This window comes from Leptosomus discolor, chromosome 1, assembly GCF_034619465.1.
Source record: "Leptosomus discolor isolate bLepDis1 chromosome 1, bLepDis1.hap2, whole genome shotgun sequence".
NCBI lineage: Eukaryota > Metazoa > Chordata > Aves > Leptosomiformes > Leptosomidae > Leptosomus > Leptosomus discolor.
In genome coordinates this window covers 103,596,602-103,624,175 of record NC_141391.1, presented here as the reverse complement: position 1 = coordinate 103,624,175, position 27,574 = coordinate 103,596,602, and the positions used below count along the sequence as shown (strand labels likewise).

At 46.0% G+C, this 27,574-nt stretch overlaps 1 protein-coding gene across 3 annotated transcripts in view; it reads left to right on the top strand.

Moving 5' to 3' along the window:
- Window positions 1-12,128: 12,128 nt before the first annotated feature.
- HUNK (hormonally up-regulated Neu-associated kinase) overlaps window positions 12,129-27,574 on the top strand; it is a 60,031-nt gene continuing 44,585 nt past the window's right edge. For all 3 annotated transcript variants that reach the window (XM_086462088.1, XM_086462080.1, XM_086462072.1), the window contains exon 1: window positions 12,129-12,395. In XM_086462088.1, the coding sequence (XP_086318214.1) occupies window positions 12,129-12,395 (267 nt within the window). The remainder of the gene's footprint in view (window positions 12,396-27,574) is intronic.

Genomic DNA, 27,574 nt, shown 5'->3' with positions numbered 1-27,574 from the left:
CTTCTTGAATTGTGGAGAGCAAAACCAGATGCAGGTTCCCAAATGGGGTTACAGGAGTGCAAAATACTCTAATCGTTTAGCAGCTTTTTTCTTTACTCCTTTGTATTTTTCCTTTGTGTATATATTGATGGGCCATGTTTTAAAAGGACTAAGATGTTGTTTTTCATAGGCAGAAATACCTACCCAGTGCCTGTCACGTTATCTCATTTGGCCATTTAAGTTACGAGCAGACAGGGAGTAGTAGGGTCTCAAAGTTTTCGTGAGTAATTCCCCTTCCCTGCCAAATCTTTCAGGATACTTAGCATTAATCGGCCAGGTGGACAAATCAGTGCTGATTCAAGGGAGAAAGTATGTGTTTGCTATAGAAACAGGTGCAGAAATGAATAACCTACTGGGTTGTGTAATAATCAACCTGATGTCCTGACATATTCAACCACATCTTTGAGTGATGCTGTAATCATGTAAACACACAAACCCAGAGCTGTTTTTTTTAATCTGTAATTTTTTCCTCCATTTCTCTAGGAAATCTGCCAGTAAAATATGGAAAAGCTTTATTTGGACCCAGCAGGAACTGGCTTCCAGTTTTCCACTGGAGGGCTTATGAGGATGTGTTGATTGGAACCTCTCTGCATAAATTTGTAATAGCACTTTCTACACCCAAAATGGATTTGGTCATTCCATACGTATTTAGGGCCTAATTTACAAAACTTCCTCACTAGGACTAGTCTGATGTTGTTAAACAAGAGTGTTCATTTGGGCATTGATTACCTATGTAAACAAAGGTTTGAGAAACCACATATGCTTAGGGCTAGACTAAATGACCTGTACAACACCAACCTAAAAGAGCCAGAAACCAGAAGGGAAAGACAAAAAAAGCTAAGACTGATTTTCAAGCTTCATGATTTTTTGGAGGCCTTAGTAATAATTTTTAGATGCTTGTATTAGCATTACAAGAGCCTCCTTAGTGCCAGCTCTGCAGGTGAGCTGGCTGAGGGGTGCAGATGGGACTGCAAAAGCCAGCCCTCCTAGCAGTGCTGGGAGACTGGGTTTAGTCTGCAGCTTCAGAATCTTCATGTAGAGACAATGCTGGATCCAAACAAAGCTCTTTCCAAGTTATCCCAGTACACTTGGGGTTTGGGAGTTTTATCTCAGTACACCTGAGGTTCACGAGCTGAGGACTGCAGCAGGGGTGCCCAGGACTATGAAGTTTTGGGCACCCCCTGCCTGGTGGTGGATCCAGCTGCCCATTGTTGAGGAGTTTGAAAAGATGCATTAGGTGGTGGTGCCAGATCCAGGACGTCTTGGAGGCTTTATCCAGACCCCGCAGCTGCAGCAGGGGAGCGTGGTGCAGCGTCAGCTGCTGAGCACCATGCCTGCTGAACTGGCTGCAGTTACGGCTGCCAGGCAGGCCACTGCTGAAGAAACTGCTGTTTTCTGCCGAGCTTGGTAGTTTGCCAGCCACTAACAGTCTGGGCAACTTTCCTTCTACTAACGCTGGCCAAGTCCTATCCTCTCTTTCCCTAAGTGTTCTAAGCAAATGCTCCCCTGGCATCAGCAGGATCAGAGCCTGAGTGGCTGCAGGAGCAGCCAAACTGGGAGCTGTGTGCAAGAAACCCATCTCTGTACTGAGGACACCAGTAACAAAAAGGGCAAGAAAATCTCGTGGGAAAGATTAATTCATCAACTTTTTTTTTTTTTTCCTGTTGAGGGGGAAATTAGAGACATGGGCAGACGATCTAAACCACGGGCTGTCACAGAGGTCCCAGAGGTTTGTGTTCTTTGAACCAACATGATAGCAGGCTTGGGCTTGTTGCTAGTACTTCCGAGACCAAAAAATAAGCAAGCAAGAGAAAAATAACCTGAGAAGAACCAGAAAATAAATGAGCAAATATGCCTTTAAGTATGCAGCAAGCATCGTTCATATAGGCTGGTTTTGGCCAAATTCCCCGTGAGGGGGTTGGGGGCGGCTTCTGGAGGAGCTGCTGCTTGCTGCCACGGTGTGGCAGTCTCGGACGCCCAAGCAAGAAGCCAGGCTGTGAAGTCGACGTGAAGCTGTGCAGAAAGGAAACCGTGCAACATTGAGAGATTCGGTTGTGGACTATAACACAAGTGGGACACAAATGAGCTTTGGAAGGGAGGCTTTGCACAGTGCATCCCCAAGCTTTTGGAAAGAAAACCAAAACAATGTGGTTGACCAAAAACAAACAAACAAAAATTCATGCCGCAGGAAACTTTCAGGTAACTCACAAAATAATTACACAAGAATATCGTGTATGAGCTACACTATCAAGAGAGGGGTTCCTTATGAAACACATGGTCCCTGCACACTGTGTTTCCAGGCATTGCTTCCTGCGTTGATTCTGATGCCGTGAATCTGAGACTACCAGTTTGGACCAGTGAAATGGTGTAGCTTGGACTGCAGCTGCCTGAGGAATTTCCTCTTCTCCTCCCCTAAGCACTATCTTGACAGCTGAGACCAGCCAGAGAGCTTTTGCTGACACACCCTGAATTTGAACATCTGGAGAGTGTAAGCTCTGCTCTCTTTGTGCAACATCCTCAGCTCAGGAATTTACTTCTCCCAGTGGCCTAGCAGAGCCTCTGTCCATTGACCTTCAGGGCACAATGTAAGGCCCATCTGTTTTCTCAAATTTTTGCCTGAGGGTCTGGTAGAGAGGCTTATGGTTAACTTGTCCTGTGGGAGTGTGTGCAAGATGAACAGTGGCCAGCCTGGTCTGTATCTGTTTTTTATAAACAATGTACATGTGCCCAGACTTTTACAGGGAAATAAAAAAAAAAAAATTTACCTTATAGGCATTTTACAATAAATAAATTTATTGAAATAAATAAACCATTCATATTTTGGTAACTGTCCTACAAGAGTTCTTCTTCTTGAGTGAGAAAGTGATCTCTCCCAGGCTGTCCGTTCTTGATCCTGCAAAGAAAGTATGTCTCAACTACCTCCATGACAACAGACTAGCACATATTCTATGCTCAGGATTAAACCAACAATGAATCATTAAATAGAAGAAGCCCATGTGACAGAAAGCCCTTCTTAATGCTAAAATAATCTAAAGGTAACAAAGGAACACTTTTTTTTTTTTTCCAGTTCAGTCCAGTTAGTTCTCCTTTTAAGCATGCAAGGGGAAAAACTGCAAGCCTAGCATCAAGCTGAGAGACCTGTTGATTGAAATATCTTTGGTCTAAATGGAAGGTGGTAAACAGGTACTAATTAACTCATGGAGGCTTTTGCCATAGATATAAAGCCTGATGGGAATCAGAAGATGTCAAAAACCTGTTAGAAAGTACCCTAGATCACAAAGGGATCATACTGTGTTCTAACCAGACAGCTCTGACTCTGCATAATCATCTGTTTCCACTTGAAATTGTGTGAGTTCCTCTAAGTCATCCCTCCGTTCACCTACGGTCGGCATGGCCGCCTGCTTCTTGCAGCAGCATCACATCCTTCCTTACGTTGTTTCTGCTTCCACCGCTCGTCCTCTATGCCTGCTTCAGCCTTTCAGTGTTTGCAAAGCTCTAGAAGCAAGGAGCAAAAGCCAGATCTTTGCCTTTTTGCTTGCATGAGCTGCCCTATTAAAACATGAATCTCATACAGAAAGAAAGTGGGAATTGGTCCCATACGTATTTTCATGTTTGCAGAATGCTGTGCATCCCTTTCTTTTTGCAAGTTGGGAATAGCCCCACATAGATTTTTATGCTCATTGTGAATTGTTAAAGATTGCAGATACCCAGTCTCTCTTAGGTAAAATCCCACAAACAGGATTCCTAATTTAAAATTTAATTCATTTATTATTAAGCTAATATAACTTTGGAAATGTTTCAGGGCTACGCCAGGTCCTGAATGTACGCTAAAGTATTCAACTGTAAAAAACTGTGCACTTCATAAGTGGGTTTCCCAGCTCTGAATTTTTGATGTGGTTTCAATAGTTAGGGAAGTTGCATACAGAGACATGACTGCAGCAAGCTAACCAAGATTTGCAAACGAGATTTGCAATAATCAGGCAGCAAGTCTATCTGTATACAAAAGAAGACACTTGGAAAATTAATGTTTTCAGTTGCAAAGTACCAAGATGAATTTTCATAGCTTAGTACGGACTGCATTAATTTCAAGATTTTTAACCTGATTAAATGTATAAGGCTTCCCAAATACTAATTAACACTGAATATACTAACAAGATTTGTATTTGTAGCAGTTTTACAATGGGTTTGTGCGCAACAGTCAGAATTATGGCTGGCTGAACTTTTTTATTGTTCTTCCTTGCCACACTATGCTGTTGGGAAGATGTATCATTCCTTTTATATTTTTCATCGGTGAAGTGTTCCCCAAGTTAAAAAGTGCTGCATATTTAGTATATTATGAGTCTATGGGAACCTGTTTATTAACAGTATGGAGAGCAGTTGTTACTCTGCTTATCTGTTAAGCACCCAGGAAGCCTGGGCCAGAGCTGAGATGTGCAGAGCTGCTGTAAATAACATCCAGGTAACTCAAGGTAAAGCCAGCCTGAGCTGAACTGCCAGCGGGTGTTTGACACAGTGTCTGCTCCTGCTGTACACCTCTGCACAGCAGTCTTTATGTACCTCAAAGGAAGGAGCTCAGGTTGTCAGGTAGGAGCTGGAAGGAACATGACTGACTTAGTCCCCATGCACATCTGGCTGATGAGGATAGACACCTTGCTGCTCTCATCCGCAGAGGAAAAGCCTGCAGCAGGGCTAAAGCAGAGCTAGCAAAGGCAGCGAGCGGTTTGACCTGAGCGCTTCAGATCCTGTCCCTAAGTCGTCGCCCTCCTACAGCCCATATGTATATGAGCACGTATCTGCGACAGTTTTGTGATAGTGTAATGTGTACTTTTAGCACTCTAAAACTCTGCTTTCCAACAATTCATTCAGTAATAAAAAATCATTTCAGGCTTAAACAAAACATAGAAATCCTAATCTAGGAGTGAATCACTGCTTTGTTTACATTTTAGCATGGGTATAAACAAGGTGTTTGGAACATTTCTTGAAAGAAAGCATTTAAATAGCTGACTTTCTTTGACTGAAAAAACAGCGGCTACTGTAGGTGCAAGCACACCACAGATGAGGGCTGATGGTGCTCAGCTTGTAGCAACAATGGGAAAACCACCAGTCCTGTATTATACTCTGGGATATTTTCTGACTTACTGCCAAGAAAATGGAGAAGAGTAAGGAGGTACAACCTTACAGCTTCAGAGCATCTTGATTCTGAATTGCCATTGTGGCAGGTTACTTGCTTGAATGTTGTCTGGCACGAGGTTGGCAGGACTGTTTGGACTAGCATCAGTCCCTACTCAAACGTAAAGCTTTATTTCAAATACACGCTCATCTTCATTCTCATTATGCATTTAAGTAACTCTTGGAGCACAATAACAGTGTGCCAGCGTGACACCATGGACTGACCCAAGAAGTACACTGAAGGCGCTTTGTCAGCATTCGTGATACCTCACACCTCTTTCTGCATGATACACTAATTGCAGAGATTCACAAAAGTCTGATTTCCTTTTTCTTTACGTGTCATCTGTCACTGATATCTAAAGGTTTTTGAAAATACAAAGTGTTTCACATAGTCATAATTATAAAATACTCTTGCGTTCTCTCATATGTAAATGAAACTTAAATTCAAGCTCCTCAATTTTATGACACCACACACTACAAGGAGGGTTTTACAGCAGTTTAATTTAAAGTCAAAAATGGAACTTCTTAATTAATGAAATGTGAAAAAGAATAACAACATCAATACAGCAACCCCCTGCTGTTTACTTTGATATTAAATTCAATTTGGTTTATGATACCTCCGAGTCATCGCATGCTCTTGGTTTTTATATTGGCTGCAGAGAACTATATTACAGAAGCTGCAGGGCCGAGACCAAACTAGGGATTTTGGTGGGATCATAGGAAAAGTAGTGCTTTTGGTACTTGGAGAGACAGTGACAGATAACCCCACTGCCAACATAATTCTGTAAAAGTCATCAAATAGTTTCAATGCTTACTTAGGTACTTTAGCATATATATATAAAATGAATATTTTTGAGGACAAAATTTGTTCGATATTTTTCAAACACAAGTTTTAAGTTTATGAAAGCTTAACTGTAGAAGTCCTCTTCCTGCAACAATTGAAAGGTGAAGTACATTTATTCTCTTTGATTACAAGACAACATCAATTTAGAAATACCACTGTCGCTGAATGGTATCTGTAGTACCCATATGTAGGCACATAAGTCATAGCATTATCAGCAGATACTGGACATCACTGTCCTGCTGAAAGAGCTGTCTGCTTCACTGCTATCCATATTGCAGCATAGGGCAGAAAGGGCTAGAACCAGGTACATCACCTGTTATTGTGGAAGTGCCAGTAAACTTAGGTTCTTGTCAGTCTGAACTCAGACAGGGATTTGAACACTGTAAAAACCCACGTCTTATAAATTCTTTAAGGACAAATACAAATACATTCTCACTTCAAAAAATATAATAAACCCAACCAGTTTAAATTAAAATCCCTATAATAGCTGAAACCCAAATATTACAAAACTAGACAGCTGTCAAAAAAAAAACCACCAAACAACAAACCACAAAAACCCCCAGTTATTTTAAAGCAGAACAAAATACCAAAGAGAGCATAAGCAATAGTAGGATGACTTCTTTTTAACCTATCAGTCCGATGCCAGAGTTTCTTCTACAAGGTGACTGAAGTCAGCAGTCAACCATTGACTTCAAAAGGCCTGATGATGTAGGAGATGCATGGAGCTTACCCACTTTTCATTTGTCCAGAACAGAATTTACTCATTGCTCTCATGCAGCATACTTATGGGTTCACCTGCGTCTTCATTTACTATCATACCATTGAAAAGAGCTGAGATGTCATCGTTCCTTCACTCAAGGATCTCTGATCTCTTCAGAAGAACAAGTGAGAGCAATTAACGTGAATTGCATATGCAGGTGAGGCGCAAGGAGCATTCGAGCATCCCAGGCGACAGCCTGTGCTTCTGCGAGAAGTACTTGGAAAGCTGCCACCACCAGCAGCTGCACCAGAAGAGGCAACAGTATGGTAAGGCAAAGCATTTTGCTGACGGACTCTCAGGCTCAAAAATGATTCCTTTGCAGTGCCATGTTCTGCTGCTGGACTGGCATTTTCCAGTTCTGTATCCAGCCACATCCTCCTTGGACGTGGTACTGCAGCCTGGAGACTCAGCTGTGGTGTTTGACCCTTTGAAGGATTCAGCTCGGGTAGACCTTGACATTGGGGATTGGGCCCAGGGCCCTCAGTCTTCCTCATGGCTGCAAAACTGCCAGTGTGCAAGCTGATAATAGGTTTTACTACAGTATTTTAAAATAATGGACAATACTGTCAGGGCAACTCTGAATTTCTTTGCTTTCATGGGTTTAAATCAAGCTCTAAATTATTTTTAGTAGCTTGTTATTACAGCTTTTTCAACCTGAAGACAGACTACTGCCTTTAATTCATTAGTAATTTCAACAGTTAATCAGAAAATGTCATTATGTAGAAAGACTGCAGCTCAAAATAAAGCACACTGGAGTTAAATTTAAATTAAAGCATGGACAGAAATGAATGCAGCCTTTGATCCCCCTTCCATCCAGACTGCACCCTGATGGGCACAGCTGGACAGGATAGAAATCGTGAGAAGGCAACAGTCTCGCCTGTTTAAAAGGATACTGTCAACTCATTAAGTCGTCAAGTTGAGTCAATTAAAAAAAAATTCACTGGGTTCTTTCAGACCTCTCCTAATGTTTGCTGCAATGGCCATTTCTTGCCAGTTTCACTTTTTTAAAAGAGGTTGATTTTCAGGTGTTTGATTGAAAAACATACCATTAACATCTGTTTAACCATCACAGTGGCCAAAACCATGTTTCTGTTAGCTGAGTAGGAGCCATGAGCCTAAACAAAGGCACATACCTCTGTCTGTCTGTCTGTCTGAAAGCATATTCCTTTGCGCAAGGGAAGGGTCCAGTTTGTTTTGCAGCATGTGAGGTTCCCCTGTGCCCCAGGTGGCACCAGCAGGGAAGCAGATGATGAAGGCACATGGTCTCAGCTCACCCCTCCTATGCCAGTGAGGATTTAGTGATGTTGATGTGCATTCCTTTTTGGGCATCTGTACTTACAGGCACTGAGGCTGGCGTGGGGTGGCTGAGACAAGCTCTATAGCCAGGGAGCAGAGGATGCAGGCCCGAGCGTGCTAAGCATCTCTTGCTGCGTAGCACATATTGCCTTTTAAACTATGAGCTGGTCTCCTGCTGGTAACTAGTGCGTCCTTTACCTTCCAGCTCTTCCTGCCCAAGGGCACGCTGTCGCTGCTCAAACAGGACTACGCCTTTCCTATGCACTCCATCGCTGCGTATAAGGGTTAGCCAGAAGCTGCATCCAGGCGTGTCTTCCAGCATTTTCTTGGGCAGTTATGTTTCCTATTTCCTTGTTCCAGTTCCCTGCATAGGAGACACTTGGGAATTCTCACATTGTCTGTCTGAAATGTGTATTTGGTCCATTACAAGAACAGCTATATAGCAAATATAGTTGCAAGCTCTCTTAGCACAGTCATATCTTTACATAATATAGAATATAGCCGCTCCACAACTGGAAAAAAATATGTACTTTTTATTCTTCCAACGTAACTGTCTGCAGTACAGCTGCTTTTTTTTTTTTTTTTTTTTTTAATTTTCCCTATGCAACAATATTGTTGAAAGCCTCACATGCATCATACTGACCAGAGGTGTCTGTGACGTAGACCCAGGCTTGCCACTGAACAATCTCTTCTTGCCACTGTCCTGACCTGTGCAAGGATTGGGTCGCCTTGCCTGCAAACACAGGGATGCTCCTGGCACCTTCCCACTTCCAGATTTGATTTAGGAAATATCAATAGAGTTCTCCCCTGGACCATTCGTATTCATTAGGAGCCAGATTTATCAATCCCAGTTGATTCAGGAGGGTGAGGAAGGTCTGGTAACAGCAGTAATTTGTCTCAGGATGACATCAACACGGCACAGTGTGGTACAAGATTACCTGCACTGCCTTACTGTGCACTTCCACTTACATTTCTCTGGTGGTCAGGTCAGTAGAGGAGTTGTCTTAGACTTCCTGGCACTTTTAAAAAGCTTGGATCGCCTCACCAGCCCTGTTTATAGCACAGCAGCACAAACACACTGCCAGAGCATTGCGCCGTGGGGAAGAGCGGGGCCAGGACCAGTTTTGCTGTTAGGGACGTGTCATGTCAAAGTACACCCCAGCTACAACGAGCACAACTTCAGCACAACAGCCATCAGTTCAGGCAGCGTGTCATTGTCCTGTGCCCCTACACCTTCCCACAGGGGACAGAACTGCTCCGAGGATAGTGGTAGGTCAGAGAATGCGCAGGCTTTTGTTTTAGGTGGCTGTGTACTGTGATATTTGTGAATGTATCCAGAGCATGGGATGAGTGTATATTTCAAAACCAAAATATTATTTATTGGCTTTGGAGCTTTCCCTTCTCCAGTTTCTGCCTACTGGGACAGCGCTGGATTTCTGTTTTGTTTGAAATTTCATCTGAAAAACATATATTTCATTGAGCGCGGTGGTGTGGAGACAGTTCCAGGGTTCTCAGCAATGGAACCGTGCTATATTTAGCCACTGGGAATATATTTTGGAGGGGTCGGTAAAAGTTTCAGGGAACCCAAAGTCAGATGGTGGAAGGTGGCCAGCTGAGCTCCAGAAATCTTTAGTGTGAGTTTGCTTTCCCAGTTCTCATTCCTCGTATTCTGCCTTGCAGTAAGGGCCTTCACCCCTCACAGCTATCGGCCACCACCTCCACACAGCATGGGCACCCGCTCCCTCCATCTCCTCTTCTCTTCCCAGCAGACTAGAGGCTTTCTTACTCCCGCAAGGAAAGAGAAGGGGTTGGGGTAAGGACTGTTCCTAAGCGTGGGAGGAGACCGGCATGACTCCTGACGTGGCTGGGCCAAGAGGGCTGACGTGGAGCATTTGGCTTGCTGCTGCACAGTGGGTGGCAAGGGCTCGTACCCCAGCTGCACCCCAACTAGCCCCAGCCATGGGGTCATGAGGAGGTGGCAGGGCTCAGCACCTCTGGCAGCAATGCCTTGACCCACAGAAGCAGCCTGGACCTCCTCACCACCAGCCTCCCTGGGCAGCTGCCCACCTTTTGCCTAAAGCCAGACCTGGGTATGTTTTAATCTGATTAACTATGGCTTGGGAAGCCTGGACAGACAAGGGGAAGACTACAAATTGTTATCCATTACAATCAGCATGGTAAAATCATGACATTGCTCAGCTCTCGCTGAAATTAGGAAGTTTTACCAAAGCAGTGATGGCAAGGAAAGGTGGCGTGGAAGGAGCACACGGCTCATCAACACCCATGCCAGCCAAAATCTGCTTAGTGATGCAGCTAGACTTACTCCAGCGGAAGGGACCAGAGGGGTTCTCCCAGCAAAGTGATAGAAGTGGAGTGGAGACGGAAGCAAAGGTTAATGGGCAGCAACGTGGTGTAAAATTGGCTTGACATTTTTAAGGAGTAAAAGAGGAGCTTAAGGAGCCGTGGCAGCCCGTGTGCGGGGAGAGCCGTGCTAGCCAGCCCTCTAGTGGGAATCACAGCTTCACATGGGGAGGGAGTGTGATTGCAGCAAAGCTCTAAGCAGGTTTTTATCAGGTACAACTGCATCTTTACGGCAGGTTTTGCTGACATAGCTCCCATCTGCTACGGTGCGCGCGATTTCTCCCCCCCCCCCCCCCCAAAGTATCAGCTAACACAACTACGCAGGCAAAACTTGAAAACGTAGATTAAGCTTAAATATAAATAGAGGTCCTTGATTACTTTCTTGCTGACACCACGCTGAAGATAGGTTTTAAGTTAAAAATCCTCCATGCCATGAGGAGGTTCAATGAATTAACTGTTTTATTAGGCCACCCACAGCAAGAGCTGAAGGTTGCTAGCATCCCTGACCATCGGAAACTCAAAGCAGGGAAGAGCTGCCAGCCAGCTCTTTCTCATCTCCCATCCCTGCTCTCCTTCCCCGTGCGTCTCCGGTTTGCCAGCGCAGCCTCCAGCTAGGAGGAAGGGGGCTGGGCAGTGAAAATGGCAATAAACCCATTTCTTCTCCCTCTCCAGGAGATGGGGAAGATCGCTAGGGAAATGACAGTCCCCTGGACACGGCGGATAGGTGCCCAGGTCGCCTCCTTCTCTCCCGCTCCACCAAGCACCGGGGAGCATTTGAGGGACGCAGGATGCGGGGTGGGGGTGGTGCTCGGCCAGGAACCCCTCGCTGCAAAACAGGAGGACGAGGAGGAGGAGGACGCCGCCGGCAGAGGAGAGCAGAGGGCCGGGCAGCATAAGATGGAGAAGCCGGTGGTGAACAAGGCGGGGAGCGGGACCGGAGCCCGCCGGCGCCGCCGGAGCAGCGGGCGGGGCGGTCACGGTGGCGTCGCGGTCGCACGTTTTCCCGACACGGGGGTGAGGAGGGAGGCTCAGGTGGGGGAAAAGCAGCACAAAAGATATTCCCGAGCAGCAATAAAACAGAGCCACACGCAAAGTCACGGCGCTGCCCGGCAGCCGGCACCCTTGGTTCAATTCCGGAGAGGGATGCGCTGCCACCCCCGGTTTGGGGTGCCGGGCAAGGGAAGGGGGAGGGGGGGGCAGGCTGATTTGAACCCCCCCCAAGCTGGCGGGTTCGGATCGCATGTGTTTCCGCCGCGTGCGAGCGGATTAAATTACCGCAAATTCAAACTCAACGATCCCTTTCCCCCTCCCTCCGCCGGTCCCTCCCTCCCCCGGTCCCCTCCTCCCCAGCTCGGCGCGGCGGCCTCACGCCCGGAGCCGCTGCCGGCACGGGGCAGAGCCGCGGCGGGCGGGCGGGAGGGAGGAGGGGAGGTGCTGGATCCAATGAGGGGCGGCAGCCCGGGGCACCGCGCCGCCGGCTCGCCCCAGCCCCAGCCCCGGCCCCCCGCCAGCCCCGCTCCGCCCCCCCGGCCCCTCCGCCCCAGCCTGGCCGCCGGCGCTCTCCCGCGAGCAACTTTCCTGCCCGCCCGGTGACCGCCCCGCGGGCCGGGGACAGGCGGCGCGGCAGGGGTAGCGGCAGCGGTAGCGGCAGAACCGGGCATGCCGGCGGCGGCGGGCGACGGGCTCCTGAGCGAGCCGCCGGCGGTGGCGGGCAGCGGCGGCGGCGGGGAGGCGCGGAAGGCGGCGGCGGGAGCGGAGGGCAGTTTCCTGGCCGCCTGGCTGAGCGCGGCGGCGGCGGCGCCTCGGGAGCGGCTCCGCGACTTCCAACACACCAAGAGGGTCGGCAACTACTTGATCGGCAGGAAGCTGGGAGAGGGCTCCTTCGCCAAGGTCCGGGAGGGGCTGCATGTGCTCACCGGAGAGAAGGTACCGCGCCCGCAGCGGGGCCGCCGGGCAACCCCTCGGGCTGGCTGCCGGCACCCCGGCGAGTCGGGGCGGGGTGTGTGTGTGTGTGTGTGGGGAGGCGCTGGGTCTCTGCCGGCCGGGAGGACGAGCCCCCTCCCGCCCGCCCGTCCGCCCTCGGCGCCCGTCTCCCAACTTCCCCGCGGCGCTGCCGGACGCTGCGGGCGTGAAAGCGGCGCTTCCCCTTCGCGTACTGGGGTTTCCCTGGCTGTAGTTCTGCTTTCCTCTCGAAATACCTCAGTTGCCTTGACCTGCCCTTTTCTTTTCTTTTTTTTTTTTTTTTTTCTCTTTTTTTTCCTGCTTGTTTGCTTAGGGGTTTTTTTGGTCAGAAATGGGTTTTTAATGGCGAGACAAGTGCTGCTGAGGAGCGGTCACTGTGTGCAGTCGCGACATTTCGTACAGTGTGAAAATTTTCGCGACAGCGCATACAGGTACTTCTTGCTCATCAAAGCGATGGGAGATGCTGCGTGTGCCTGCAGGAGAGGGTGCAGTTCGGCGATTAGAAGTTGTTGATACCCCTGCGCGGCAAAAGACGAGAGATACGCACCCTGGATGTTTGTGGGTTTTTCCCAGGGTGCTGGTAAGAAAAGTCCGTGGAGGGTTCTCTGCTTTTTGTTTCTTATCCAGAACCCTTCAGTGGAGGCTTTCACCCATCAATCAGGAGATCCCACAGCATTATAAAGAGTAGCAGGGGTTTGGCTGGGTGGTAAACACAGCCAGGACAAACCCGCTAGGGCCCCCCCCGGTGAAGAGTGGTTGGAGCTGCCTGACTTCTGCCTCTGTTTTATCAGGTCCTTAACAGAGGGCTACCCAAAGCAGGATGCCTTGTTGTTACTGAAAGCTCCTTGGGCCAGTGGGGCTACATACAGTGTAATTTCCTCCAGCTCCAGCAGCACTGGAAGTGTGCCGCTGTTAGCGATTGCATCTTGGTAGCTTGCGTTCCTGCACTCTTGGATTTTTTTCTTTTCTTTTTTTCATTCCAGTAAATTTGTCACGGAGTGAAATTTAATATAAGGCTCTGAATTTCATCAGGAGAAAAATGATAAGGTTAGTGATTATTATCATATAGGAATGCAAAAAAAAAAAAAAAGCTCTCTTCTGTTACCAAGCATGTGCTTCTCCTTGGTAACAGATACATCCAATGATCCTCCAGTTGATAAAAGGCACATGCACACACACGTCCTTCCCACCTCCACGTTTTTAGATTGCTACATTTATCTCAGTCTGTTAAGAGGGGAAAAAATAAAGACCCACCACACGCCCCTCTGTCTCAGCTCCCAGGACTGCTGCCTTTTTGGGTTTGTTTTTTTTCACCCTCAATGTCTTGAATAACACACACTGTGACAAAGTGACAGGCAGAAACTCTAGGAGGATCACGCTTCCTTCCTGCTGAGCCGCCGTGTCCGTCTTTGTGGACAGGCATGATGATCTCTGAGCTCCATCTGACCTGATCTTGTACCATGGGATCAAAGGAAGCTCTTGCCATCGACTTCAGTGGGTGAAAGATCGGTCGCATAGTTTCAAATCAAAGGTCCATCCTCCCAGAAAGTCCACCTATTTGATTCCAGGTATTTATGGATAAGCAGAGTTAATAAATGGGAGCTAAGAGTAATTAATGATTTGCTTCAGGTGAGGTCCTATCTCAGTGAGGTTCCTCCCTCTAACTGGAGGGGTGAATGCTTTCCCTCCCATGTGTGACCCCATGTGAGAATTTCACCCTGAGTAGAGAGCTGATGGACGCTCAGCTCTTCTGGGCTTATTCCTCTGCTGAGTTTTTGTGTGGCCTTCAGCCAAAGGCAGCTGAAACGTGCCCAAACTGGCTCTGCCTCACAGCTGCCGGCAGCTCTGCCTACATGGAGCCCACCACGGGCAACTGAGCCCTGCCTGTGATATGAGGAAGAGAAGAAAAACATCTGCTTACCCAGGTTCCTTTCTTATGGAGTGCAAAGCTGTGTCAGAGTGGAGGCTGAGGCTGGCAAGAGTGGAAATGGGATCGAGAGTGAAGGCGCGAGGTGGTGTGAGAGTGGGGACCGATGGCAGCAGGTCAAGGCAAGAGGATGTTTTAGCTGAGAGATAATTTTTCTCCATGGCAAAGTGCTTCCACAAGAGTATCCTGATACATGAAGGGCCAGATCCATTGGTTGAGCTATTTTTGTGCCTTCTGAGAAGTCTTGGTGAAGAGCAGATGAGGCACTGCAGAGTTAGGTAGAACAGTGCCAGCATCTGAACCCAGGTGACACCGAGGCTCAGCACAGACCTCCTCTCCAGACATCAGGTGACTGAAGTCAGGCTGGAGTTAACGGAGCTGAGACATGGCATCAGTAGCTGCATGTGACAGTTACCTTCTGTCGTCTCTCCCTACCCACCTCCATCCCTCAACTTACTTTGTCTCGGGGCGGGGGGAGGGGGGATGATCCCCAAGAGTGACACCATGCTCCTCCAGAAGCTGGAAGAGATCATTCTGTAAGGGCCCAATGCTGTTCCGCCTTTTGTGGGGTGGGCCAGAAATTGGCCATGTATAGTCTTCCAGTCTGCTCGCTTGCAGAGGAAAAGTTAATCTGCAAGAGTGTGTACTTAATACGCTCACAAGTGGAGTTCAGCAAAGCAAAATGTGGAAACAAAGACACCTCCCGTGGACAGCTCGCTGGATCAGTGTAATTGCTGCATTTTTCTAAGCTGATGTTTTATGAGCCTTTTATTCCAGGATTAGTGCCTGCATGTGTTTTGAAAGCGAAAAAAAAATAATTGACATCTGATTTTTGTCTTGTAAAGCTGTTGTTGAGCAAGGGCATTCCCTAAATTTCAATAAAATTGCTGTAATAGTGTAAAGTAGGGGTCGTACTACTAATGTCTGGTAGCTGTTTTGCAGAGCCCGGGCCATTATGGTCAACAAAATATCTAACACCAGTAAGGGGGGCTCAAACAGGTTTTGATTTGCAGCAGACTTTAGCAACTCTAGAGGAGTTAATGCACATTATTGTTTCAGAAAATTGTGTGTTTAGAAATGAAATCTGTGGATTAATGAGTCCCCAGCTAGGCTTGGATCCCTCGTACTGACACAATGCATTGTACAGAATCAAGGCAATGTGGAGCGGATGCCAAAAATGTGCCATTACCTCACCCTGAAATTGCTAGAAGCTAAAGAGGTCTTCAAGAGAGCATGAGATGTTATATACTTTGGGCCAAACGCTAGTTACTTTACCAGCTGCTTTGAGGGCAGTTTGATGAACAATGAGTTTTGAGTGACCTGTGTGGGATGGGAATCAGCAGCTCCTATAAGCACCTAAGCATGAGAGGGTGAGCTAAGGTGAGATTTTTTTTAAGCTTTCCCTATGGATGTCTTCAGCATTGGACTTGAAATCAAATCTTTTGCGGTACTTCATGATGTGGTTTATGTTGCCATAATGTCAGGCATGTTATTATTTTCTGGGCTTGAAAAATGTTTGGTAGTGCCTGATGCAATTAAGTGTATTTTAGCTGAGCGCAGGAGAATGTTGAACAGATTATTCTTTCCATTGCTTTTGAATAAAATTATCGCAGCCTATAATCTGACATTTTTGGGTAAAAGGCTGATTTGTCAGATCAGCTCAGGCAGTCTTTATTGCTAATCCTAAGGAAACATAGTACCTCTATGAAGAGCAAGCCAATTTAGCTTTAAATTGTGGCTCTGAAACCCCGCTGAGTTAGCTGTTTTCAGCTAACTTTGGGAGCCTGTGCACAATAAACTCTCAGATTGTTTCAAGCCTTGTGCTTGGGGCTCAGAAGGGTCAATTGCTGGGCGACGGGAATTGGGCAAAGGGAGATATCGCAAGATAATGATTTTGTGCATTTTTAGACAGCTGAGATTACGTTGCTGTCACTGCAGTGGGGGTGGTATGAGGCTCTATTAGTAGACCGAATAGATTGTGTTATCTGCTGTGGACCTTGATGAAGTGTCTGAATAACTCCATAGAGCATTGTGGAGCGACAGTGTATTGGCAATATATCGAGCCAAAGTTCTTATAAACAAACTTGAACTGAGATTACGTTTAACTACTTTTAGGTGTGATCTTCAGCATTACAAAAAAGAGTCATGGAGACAAATTGAATCATTTGATTTCTCAACCACCCAAAAATTTGTTTGTCATTTTCTTTAGCGCTATTGTTAAGCTTGGAAAAGGTACATTTTTAGTTACAGTTAGTCAAGTGGCTTTCTGCAACAATGCTATTTGGTGGGAAGCAGCTGCTAAAAATACAGTTTACCAGCTCCTTCTATGAAGGCAAAGTAATTAATAATAAAAGTGGCCTTTTCACAGAAGGGCTTGTGTTCAGAATGCGACTCTGTATTAAAGAGGTAAAAACAAAAAAGAAAAGTGTATTTGGGCACCCTGGAGGTGCTGGGGTGGGTAGGTGGGCAGAGCGGCCTCCCTGCAGAGAGCTGGAAGTGCCTCTTTCGCCCCAGTGAGCCCTCTTCAAAGGAGGGAGGAGTTCCCAAAGGGTGCCTGCATGGCTGTCACCTGCCAGCGGCACATTGTGCCACGTGCATTATCCAAAATTATACACCGGCACAGCAGGCACGGTTCTGTGCGAACTTTGTGCCCTGCCATTGCCTTCCGAAGCGCTTTTCAGTGAGCATGAGGGGAGCGGTGCAGCTCCCAGCCTTTTTGGTAGGTGTGGAGTGACTTGGGGCTGGGTCCTCCTGCCAGGGAGTCCATGTGAGATGCAGGTCGTGCAGGTTATGTGGCTGCTCTGCATCAGCCAAGGCAGCTGTCCTCTAAAATGCTTCCCGTGACTAGGCACAGGCTGTCAGTTTAAGTAGTGTTTATGTAAATGAGACCATCAAGAAGTCCGTATGCAGTGGTATCAGTCCCTGGCCCTGCACCCCACCTTTCCCATTGCAAGCCCCCTCCCACTGCAGACCTCTCCATCCTCTTCTCAGATAGGATGGAGGAGGCAGCTCATCAGGACCTCTTAACCTGAAGCGAAGGCTGGAGCAACTCGTTAAGCACAATTTCTGTCTTCTAGCAACTGTTGAAGAGAATACAGGCAGGTGGATGCAGAGAAATATGGACAAAAAGTGGTTCTGGTAGACAACAGCGGATGCTACGATGCCATATATGATTTCACATGTCACAGTGTGAATTTTGCCTTGAGTAAATTAACTGCTCTCTTGTGTCTTCCACCATAGACTTCAGGGAATGGAAACTTGACTGGGTGGCCAAAGGCCTTTGGGTGTGTTGGCAAGTAAGATCTTGCCCTGATAATGCCTTTCATAACTGTGTGTCTCTCCCTATGACATCTCTGCTCTTCATCTGTGAGACTGACACTGGTGGGGGCGTCCCATTGAGGGCTTCTGTGCTGAGACTTGCCATTGTCAACCTTGTCCTGATCTCAAGATACAGAGTTGCCCAAGTAGTAGTACTGGCTTAAAACCTGAGAAATTTGGTATGTACTCCTATATAGTTCTAGGATCTTTACCTGTGTCTGATTTCTGAGTTTTGAGGGCCGTCAGTGGGGGGGGGGGTGGGGTGTCACTTTCAAACAATTTTGCCAACCAAACAGGCCAGGAAGTTATTTCATTGCAAACAAAAGTTGAGTTTCTGAGGTGGTCACTGGTCTTTCAGTTCAATCCTTTCCTTTTTACTCCCCCCTAATATCATGAGGTTGTAGGTAAAACTGTGAAACTTTGAATGCCTTCACTGCTTTCAGGGGCTCAGAGGGTAAAGCCACAGGATCTCAATTTGAAATTTGATCTGTTATTTTATGTTCTTCCTCCAGCGATACTTGTATAGCAATTTCCTAGATGCATTTGTTCTCTTACTCTAAGTATTTAATCAGTAGTTATCTTCTTACCTGTTTCTCTACGTATTTTTGAATTTTATCTCTATCAATTAAAAAAATGGTTTTTTGAAAGGTGCTTACTGCAAATCTGGACAGTGCCTTTCTCCCAGGGTGCTGTTAACTTTTATTAACAGCTGCCAACTGTTGCACCTGGATGATATGCTGCTCTTAATTATATGCACCGAGGGAATGAAATGAGGGTGTTTCTGCAGCCTGAATTTTGACATTTCCTTGCTTCTAAGTGTTTGCTTTCACAGCTTTGACACTGTTCTTTTCACAGAGGTTTGTGTGTGTGTGTGTGCGGATGCATAATTTGTACTGAAGCTGCTAAACATATGCTTTTGTTAACATACGATACTTGAGAAAATTATTTGAAGGGCAGTGTCGTGGTTCCAATGGTATCAGTGAGGACTTGGCTGGAAGCAGGACCACAAGGTTGGTTGCTGTGTCAGCAGAAGGTTCCCTGATATGTCTTACAGACCGTGTGAGAATCCAAGCATAAGGCAGAATAAAGCCAAACTGCTGATCTGCACCTACCTGCTCAGTTTGTATGATCACCTGCTAACAGTTTGTTCATCTGGACAATAACTGGTTGCATCAGGCACTTGGTATAAAGCCATGCTCTCTCCTCTAACCCTTTTCTGTGTTGCATACTTAGTGTAAGAAGGAATAGGCTTTAATAGGCAGGAGAGCCTGTTCATTAGTGCAGTCTGTCTTCCAGGAAGATTGCTTTAGTATTTTTCAGCTGTAGCTTGCAACTTGTTCTGCAATGAGCTGAATTGATGCACATGTGGCAGTTGCTTATCCTCTTGAGATAATCTGCTTTCAAGTTTACATTCAGCAGTTTTAAGGACATCACTGACAGTGCATGTCAGCAATGTGCTGCTTTTGTATAGACTGTTGTAATTTCAGTGGCATATGCAGTATTGAGGGAAGCCAAGTGTTTAGGTTGAATTGACACCAGGTGTAGTTCTTACACGATGCTCACATCTGGATCCTTGAATTTGTTTTTGCAAGTTTTGTATTTTTAACGTGTTTAATGATGTGTAAAGCTGTGTGCCTGTTTTTGTAGGCATGCATTACCTGTAAATGTCTTGGTAATTAACACACATCTTGGTTTCTACATCTTGCAGTTTGCTGTATCTCCTTTTACACGAATGAGCTGGAGAATGCTACTGCAGCTTCATGCGTTTCAGTGGATGTAACACTAGGCATTAGGCATCTTTGCTCCTCAGCCCTCATGAGTTGTTTGTTTGCCTGCAGTCAGGAAAATGGAGATTATTAATGAGCAGCACTTAGTCTTCACAGGGATATAAGCCCGTAAGGAAAGCAGTTTTGAGATGGTGTGACAAACCTGGCAACTGAATTGTAATAGTCTGTCTAAACCCCAAGCTGTTGTGTTGTATGAACAATAATATAAAATGAACGGAGAGTTTGTGTGCTGACCCTACTCTTCAGGGTTATGGAGAAGCATCTAAAACTGTCCAAAGCCAATGACTGAGTGGATACCAGCCAGAAGAATTAGGTGGATTGCTGTGTTGGTGCTCATCTAGCAGGATGGGATACAACCAAACCAAAGCAAGCCAGTACTACCTAGATTCCAACCATCTCCAGTGTTCTTATGCTTGCCGTGAGGCCACGCTTTGTGTTACTTCAGCTCCAGATAGGCTTAGCTGTTATTTTGAGATAAGCTGAAGAGCCAAACCCCCAAACCTGTTGATTCTGTGGCCCTGTGAAACTTCTGCTGTGCTTCCCTGGTAGGTTATCTAGTGGCTGATTGCCTCGAGGGTACAAACTTTGTCGTTCCAGTGTTTTCGGTGGGCTCATGGAGGTTGTGCTGATGTAAGAGAACCGGGTAGGTTTTTCCAGTAAGCTTTGCTGGAGTAAGAGAGAAGCCACCATCATGAGCACGGCTCTGGGGCCCACGCTTGGGCATAAGTGCCCATTTCTAAACAGATAAGGTGAATCCCTGCAAAACCGGTGTGTTGATCTGCGTTTACGATCAGTGCTTGCAGGAAGCAGAACCAAACTTCATCCTTATGGAAAGAGTCTGGGAGGAATTACTGTGATCCCCCAGGGAGACCACCTGCAAAAAGTGGTCAGAAAGCTGGTGCTGCCCTGAACAAAGTTTCCTTTTCTGTCAATGCTTTGCCCTGCTGTTGCGCTGCTGAGCTCCAGGTCCAGCACCTTTAACGCTGAGCCCAACAGGGCTCTTCTCATTTACAGTGCGAGATCAGTGCTGCTAGTGCTATGAGAAAAATCATTGCAACAAAGAGAACTAAAAAAAGATAAGTTATATATAATAAAGTTCCTTTGCTCTCTGCCTGTTGTGGAAGATTGTCATGGAAACATTTTTTTCAGAGAGGAAATTTATTTTCTGTGAATAATGTCCACAGAGCTAAGGGAGAAAACACATTATTTATATATGAAAACTTCATTGGAGGCACCTTTTTCTTGGCTTCCAATAGCTGTAAATGTTTTATCTACTGTGTTTTAAATCACTACAAAGGAGGGTATTACCTGGGCCTCAAAAGCAGTGGCTCTTGGGGTTTTGTTTGTTGGGTTTTTTTCTCTCCTAAAAGTCATAAAGCTATATTGGTATTAAAGAGCTTTAAATCAGGAATGCTTAGTTTTCCTTGAGTCCAGTTATGCATTTGATCACTAAAATGCGAAACGGGGACTGTTTCATGTGAAACATATTACAAGTCCATGATCAGGAAAATGGGAAGTGGCATAAACAGCGAGGCTTCTCCTGTAGGGATCTGTGCTAGAGGAATGTCATTTGGTGTCGCTCCTCTGCTTTTGCTTCCCCACACGTAACCTGAGATCTTCATCCATCTCGCTGTGACAGAAGAACTTTTCAGCATTAGGAAGGCAAGTTATGGTTTATCAGAAACAGCTGGTTGGGATACAGTTCACTTGCAACCGAGGCATCAACTGTGCCTTGCTGTGCCTCAGCTCTGGCAGCTGCTTCTTGCCCTGACAGCCTATTAGGACCACGTCTGGGTGGAGGGGAACTCTGTTTTCTAGCAGTTGTCACACTGGCCTCCTCTGTGAGGGGTTGTGAGTAGCCATCAACTTAGATCGATATGAAATAAGGACCTTGCTGGTCTGAATGGGTTTGCCATCTGCCACAGTGACTGCACATCAGGCTCCCTGTGCTCTTGTGTGACAGGCCCTTAAAAATGTCTTTCCCATTAGCTGATCATACCTTGAGCTCAAAGAGTTTTCACATTAAGTGCTGGATGGTGTTTCAGTGCGTCAGTCTTACGTTATGAACAGGGGTCAAAAAGCCCTTTTCCGAAAAACGGCTGGTATTTGTAAAGTCATACTTGATGAATATTTTAAATCTCAATGGCGAGGCAAACCAGCTGTCCCAAGCACTCAGAGACACGCTTTCTCCTTGCAGGGGATGTCTCCAGCCTGGAGGCTGGTTTTGACAAGCTCTTAAGGATTTCTTTTGGAACCTCTTTAGTGCATCCTCATGTACCTCTGTGTCTGGCTTTCTGCTGCTGCTGCCTCCATCAGTTGCTGCGTAATCTCTCTTGACTTGTGTAGATATCTTTAGAGGCCCAGGAGGTAAAAATGTGCTCCACTTTCTTGGGATATGCAGTTATGGCTACCCCATTAGTTAGTTGACCAGGAGAGTGGTGAAAGGTCGTTGGAATTTTTCTGCCAGAGGTGAGATAGATCCCTTCCATGACCCACTCCAAGACAAGCCATGCATTCCTTCCTGTGGATGGAGCCATGCTGTAGCCATGCAGGTTCCTGCTCCTGGGCTGTGCTCTGACACTGTGGCATCTGTGCATTGTACAAATTCTGCTCCTTTGGACATGTAGCACCAAGGAAAAATGTAATTCGTGGAGGTTTCTGTTCAGAGCAGCTGGGTAGGGGCAGGATTACAGCATCCTCCTTGCCTGAAAACTATCTTCTGCTGGTCCCTGTGCTCTGGAGTTCTGGCCATTCCAGGTGGCAGAGACACTAGCAGATAAGAGTATGTCTTTCTTTCAGTTGTTTGGAAAGGGAGTGAAGCAGATGATAAGAGGGGAGGGGGTAGCTGGCTTTATGGATCAGCAGGGCAGAAGCATGTACAGGAGAGGATAGCAATAGCTGCCCGTGAAGTATGGCATGAAGTAAGCACACTGAAGAGAAATACAGCTGGGAACAGCTCTCCTCCAGTGAATCTGAGCTGCTCTATGGGAATGGACCACATCAGACAAGGTATTAGTCATCTGTTAAATCGGTAATTGCCTCTGCTCGGTTTACTTCCTTCCTGACTGAAGAAAGAGGAAAAGGGAGGAAGAGCTGCAGAAATACAGGGGATGCCATACTGTGTGGAAGGGCACTAAGGTAGAGTGTGAGGAAGCCCTGAGGAGCCCATGTGCACAATCTTGCAACACTGACAGTCTTAAAACCTGCATGTGGTTTGCCCTTGCTCTTAGCATGGTGGGAGCAACCCTGTACTATGTCCTTACAAACACCAGTGCCTCGACACATCAAAACTCTTGTCTCCCTGTGGAAACACTAGTTTGACTGTGCCAATACAGTCAGCAGCAGAGCTGTGGGTGAATTGGGCTGTCTGCAGCAGCATCAATATTTGCATGACTCCTCGTGACACTTCATGTCTTCTGCGCTGGGGAGCTCCAGCAAGGATGACAGAGAGAGCTTGCAAAATTTACATCTGTTGATGTGACTGCTGACAGCTCCCAGAGCGTCTTGCCTAGGTCAACCCCCATCCTTCTGTGTCGTGCCTTGTCCCCTGCCACTCTCCACAGGGACCAGAGACTCTTTGCATATGTGGGCACTGAAGCCCAAAGGGATCACAGCAATTGTACAGTCTGACTTCCTATAGAAGACAAGCTCCCCCTAGTATTCTCTTCAGGAGTATCCATATCAATGTTTTGTTGAGCTATTGCTTACTTCTAAGAGGGGTGAAAAATTCAAGATCTACATTCATCTCTGTAAGATGAGATGTTCCTATCCTTACTTCACCGCACCTAAAAAAACAGGGATCGCATTTATAACTTGAATTTGCCCAGTTTGCCTTTTGGGAAGTTAATTTTTATTTTATTAGATTAATGAGCTTTCTGTTATCAGAAATCTTTTCCTCATGTAGGTACTTGTAGCAAATGATCAAGTCAGTGCTTAACGTTCTCCTAATTAAATCCTTTGAGCTTCAATCAGTTGCTACGACAGTTCTTGAACCTCAGACTGTTCCTGAAGCTCCTTTCAGAACTCTTTCCAATTTTTTTAAGATAATTTTTTAATTACTGGCACCAGAACTGGATACAGTAATCTAATAATAGTCCCCAGTGCCTTGGACAGGTGTCATTAATACCTTTTCTTACTTTAACAGATACATCCTGCTTATGCTTTTAGGGATTATGTTTAAGTTGGCTGTGGCATCAATAGTTTATGTTCATTTGCTTATCTAAAGTACTCATGAATCCTTTTCTGCATTGCTGGATACTGTTGTCTTTGAGTTGTAGGTAATGGTAAGATTTTCTTTTTATCCCCTGGCAATTTGCTTCTTTCTGTTCAAGATACCTTGAATCTGAAGTATATGAGTGAGCGTACTCGGAACTACTTTCTTATTTAGAAGAGTTTATACTTCTTCGGGGGCTGATTTCAAGCTTTCCTGACTATGTCTAGTCTGCCAACAGAGCGAGTGGCCTCCTGCCTGCTGAGACATTTATCCTGTACTTGTCTCTGCAGCAGCTGGTTTTATGTATTGCTGAGCTCAGAACTCTTGGCTTACGCTGTCAGAGACTCAGAAGAAAAGAGAATACTTTAACAAAAGTGATTCCTCTCTGCCTTTGCTGATTTTACTAATGTCAGAGCAAATACAAAACTGTATATTCATCTGTCCTACAAAGAGCAGATACAAAAAAACTGTCAAAGACCAAACATCACCACCCAAGTGCGAAGCAAAGAGATGATACTGCTTGTTTAACATAAAACCTCAATGCGTCACTGTATAGCTACTGAGCAGCCTTTACACAGTGCATGTACGTGCACATGCATGCATGTGTTTAACTCGACCTCTGTCCCTCCCTATTCCATTTGTAGCAAGCGTACAAGGCCAATATAAAAGATATCAGATGGCCATCACTTTTCTACCCTTGATAAATAGGACAGGTCTTATTCTTGTGGGGGAGTCTGCCTTTACACATTGCTGCAGGTTTGGACGATTGCTGGCTTCCTTGAAGCGAATGGCTAAGCTGTAAGCAGAATGGTTAGCAAGTGGTTACCTTCTTGTGATACTTTCAGAAATGCTCTGAGGTTTTCTTTGAAAGCAGTTCTTGAAAGGTGAATATGGTGCTAACATTTGTTAGGGAACTGGGAAGGCAAGCAGGATAGCCAAAGGGAGTCCCACCAAAAATGCCACCCAGGGAGCCTCTTCAGACAGTTTCTCTGAATTGGGTGATATGGGATGCAAGGTAATTTGGCAAATGCTTAACATCAAGCATGTTACCCTTCTTACAGTTTCCTTGTGTTTAGTCCCACGGTGAAAGTTAAGTTTGTGTTTCTGTGATCGTGTCTAGACACATCTGTGTCTGACAGTTGTAACGGAAGAGCTGTGATTTCTGTCTGTCCTGAGTGGGACATGTGTGGTCCTTTCTGAGGAAGTACAGTTTGTTGATTTCTCTTATGCATTTGCTTGGGTGATCCTTTTCTTTAATACTTTAATACTTTGTTTTTTAAAATATTGGAACTTGCTATATGAAAAAAATTTTCCTTTGCTGTACTGTAAAGTTTGCAAAGCTGTAACAGCTAAAGGAAGGAATAAACACCACCCAGTGAATGAAGTTGGCATTTTCTAATCCTTGGATTCAGTTGTGAAAAGCTGGTTGGTTGCCCAAACTGAGATACCCTTGAAGGGATTGCTTTCAGGACTGTGCTGACAACTGTGCAGCCTTCAAAGTTAGGTCTGTTTAATATGATTTGAATTGGCCACCCAAAATCACCAGCCGGTTTTGAAAACGAAGCTCAGATTTTTGTGGTGAGAACAGTGGTAAATACAAAGCAAGCTACAAGCGATGCCAGACAGCTATCACTGAAAGGAAGGAAGAAAAGAAAATTAATTCATTGCATGAGCTGCCTTGTGCACTTCAAAAAAGAGCTGGAGATGGGCATGCACTAATGATGGCTATGAAATATCTACATGGTCTGCCTTTTTGTCTCATTCTCCTGGCTAAGCTTAAACTAGACATTAAAGGTGTGTAGGTTTAGGTGGTGAAGTCCATGTCTCAGGCCTTCCCATCAACTATTCCCCCAGCTGCACCCTATAGCCTGTGGCTCTGAACTTCTTCTGAATGATCAGGGTGCACCAGGTCTCCCATGGCCCAGGACAGTGCTGAGTCAGCACTATTGCCTGGCTTGGCATCATCTCCAGTGGGTCTGCCAGAAGCAGACTGGCAAAAAAAGAGGGGAGGGGTGGTAGACGAAGAGAAGAAAAAAACACAGGGTGGTTGTTCCTCCAGTAGCTTAATAGTCCCTCCGATAGCTGAAGTTTCTTCTGTTGTGCTATGTTGGTCTCCTGGCCAAATCCCACAGTGCTTGCTGGATTCTTATTCAAACCAGTTTCCTCTCAATTCAGCTGAAGCTCCTTTTGGCAGAGGTCTGCAGGAACTGCCTTCCTCTTAGGAGAGAATTTACAGAAGGAAGCAATTCAAGTGGTTGGATAAGTGGGGAAAACTCTTTAAAAGCCCTTGGAATGTCATACCCTGATTTTGCAAGGTCACATGCCATCTTCTGATCTCTGCAAAGTTAAACGTGTTACATTATTTGCCAAGCTGGAGCCATTACTATGGAACTGTTCTTCTAGTTATTGTAGGCATCTGACACGAGTATTGTTCAAGACCTCTTGATTTTGACTTGGCAAACAGGCCATTGAGAAAACCCATTTTCTGGCAAACAGGAAAGCTTGCTGCCATTGAGGTGCATCGCTCTGCCAAGAGGCAGCCTGTGCAAAGACATCCAATCTGGCAAGCAAGAAACCGGAGGCTGAACTGGGTTTCCTGGATTCCCCAAGTGCTAATGTACCGTGTGACTGAAGTCATTGCTTGTCATATAGTTGTTACTTGGTTTTTAATGAGATGGAATCATGATATGTCTTAACAGGTCGAAGCTTGAGATTCACCAGGGAAAGACAGGTAGAGGGATAGATGTCTCTACTTTAAAGCCATGGCTTGAATAAAGGGTTTTCCAGTTTGGGGAGTGGAGGAACAACCAACCAAAAACCAGAACCCTGACTGCCTTCCATCAATTTTGTATGTAGCTGAAAATGGGTTCTACACCAGGCTTGGATCTGCCTGCTCCCACAATATTGTTTTTGTGTTCAGCTTCATCCTGATATCCAACATTTGATTTCCCATCAGCAGTACACTGCAGGCATACCATGCCTTGAGTTTCTTATTGAACCACAGCAGAAGTTGAAAAATAGGAGTTTACAAAGTAGACTTCCAGCGCCGAGGATTATTTATGGAGGGTTGGTCTGAAGAAAAAAAAAATCTCGGTAAGACTGAGCCGCAGCCTGATGAAAATATCACTGCTGCAGAGCAGTCAGGCAGTGATCTAAATAGACCTTTGCATGTCCACTGGGTAGGCAAACAGCTTTCCCTCGGTAACAAAAGCACTACTTCTTGACCCATGATTTTTCCAAGTGTTACTGGCAGGGTTATAAATAGGCAGCAGAAGGTGAGGGGGAGAAGATGACTTTGACTTCTGTCCACTGAGCACCTGGAGGTTCCTCCTGCCTGGTGCAGCAGATCAGTCACCGGCTTCATGGGCTTGGCGTGCTGTCAGGGCGCTGATCTGGGGAGCTGCCCGATGTAAAATGTGCCTCTCGCATAGACATACAGATGCTACGCGGGGCGTCCTTAGGATGTGTTTGAGCCACCTTCCATGCTTTGTTGCAATTTCATGTATTGAGGCATGACTGTTTACAGAGAGGATGCAAAATGTGTTTTCTCTGGACGCAGCGGTGATCTAGCAACCAAAGCTCTGGCTCCCAGACTTCTCCAGGCAACGTTTGGTCCTTTAAACTGTCTCTTCTTGCTTTTTCTCAGGGCCTTGCTGTGACTGTTTTTGTGCAGTTTCGTGCTAGTCAGCTCCATGGACACACACCCCACCCCCCTGCCTCTCTCTTGCAGATTCGCAAACCCTCCTAAGACAGTAGCTGGCAAAAATCCTCCACCCATGCGTGACCAATGCATGCCTTTGTTTGGGTGATGACACGTGCCTGTATTTGCTGATGGTGTTCTAGCTGCTTCATTCTGTAAGCAATGTCACTGCCTCCTCCAAGAATCTGTGAAGAGTGG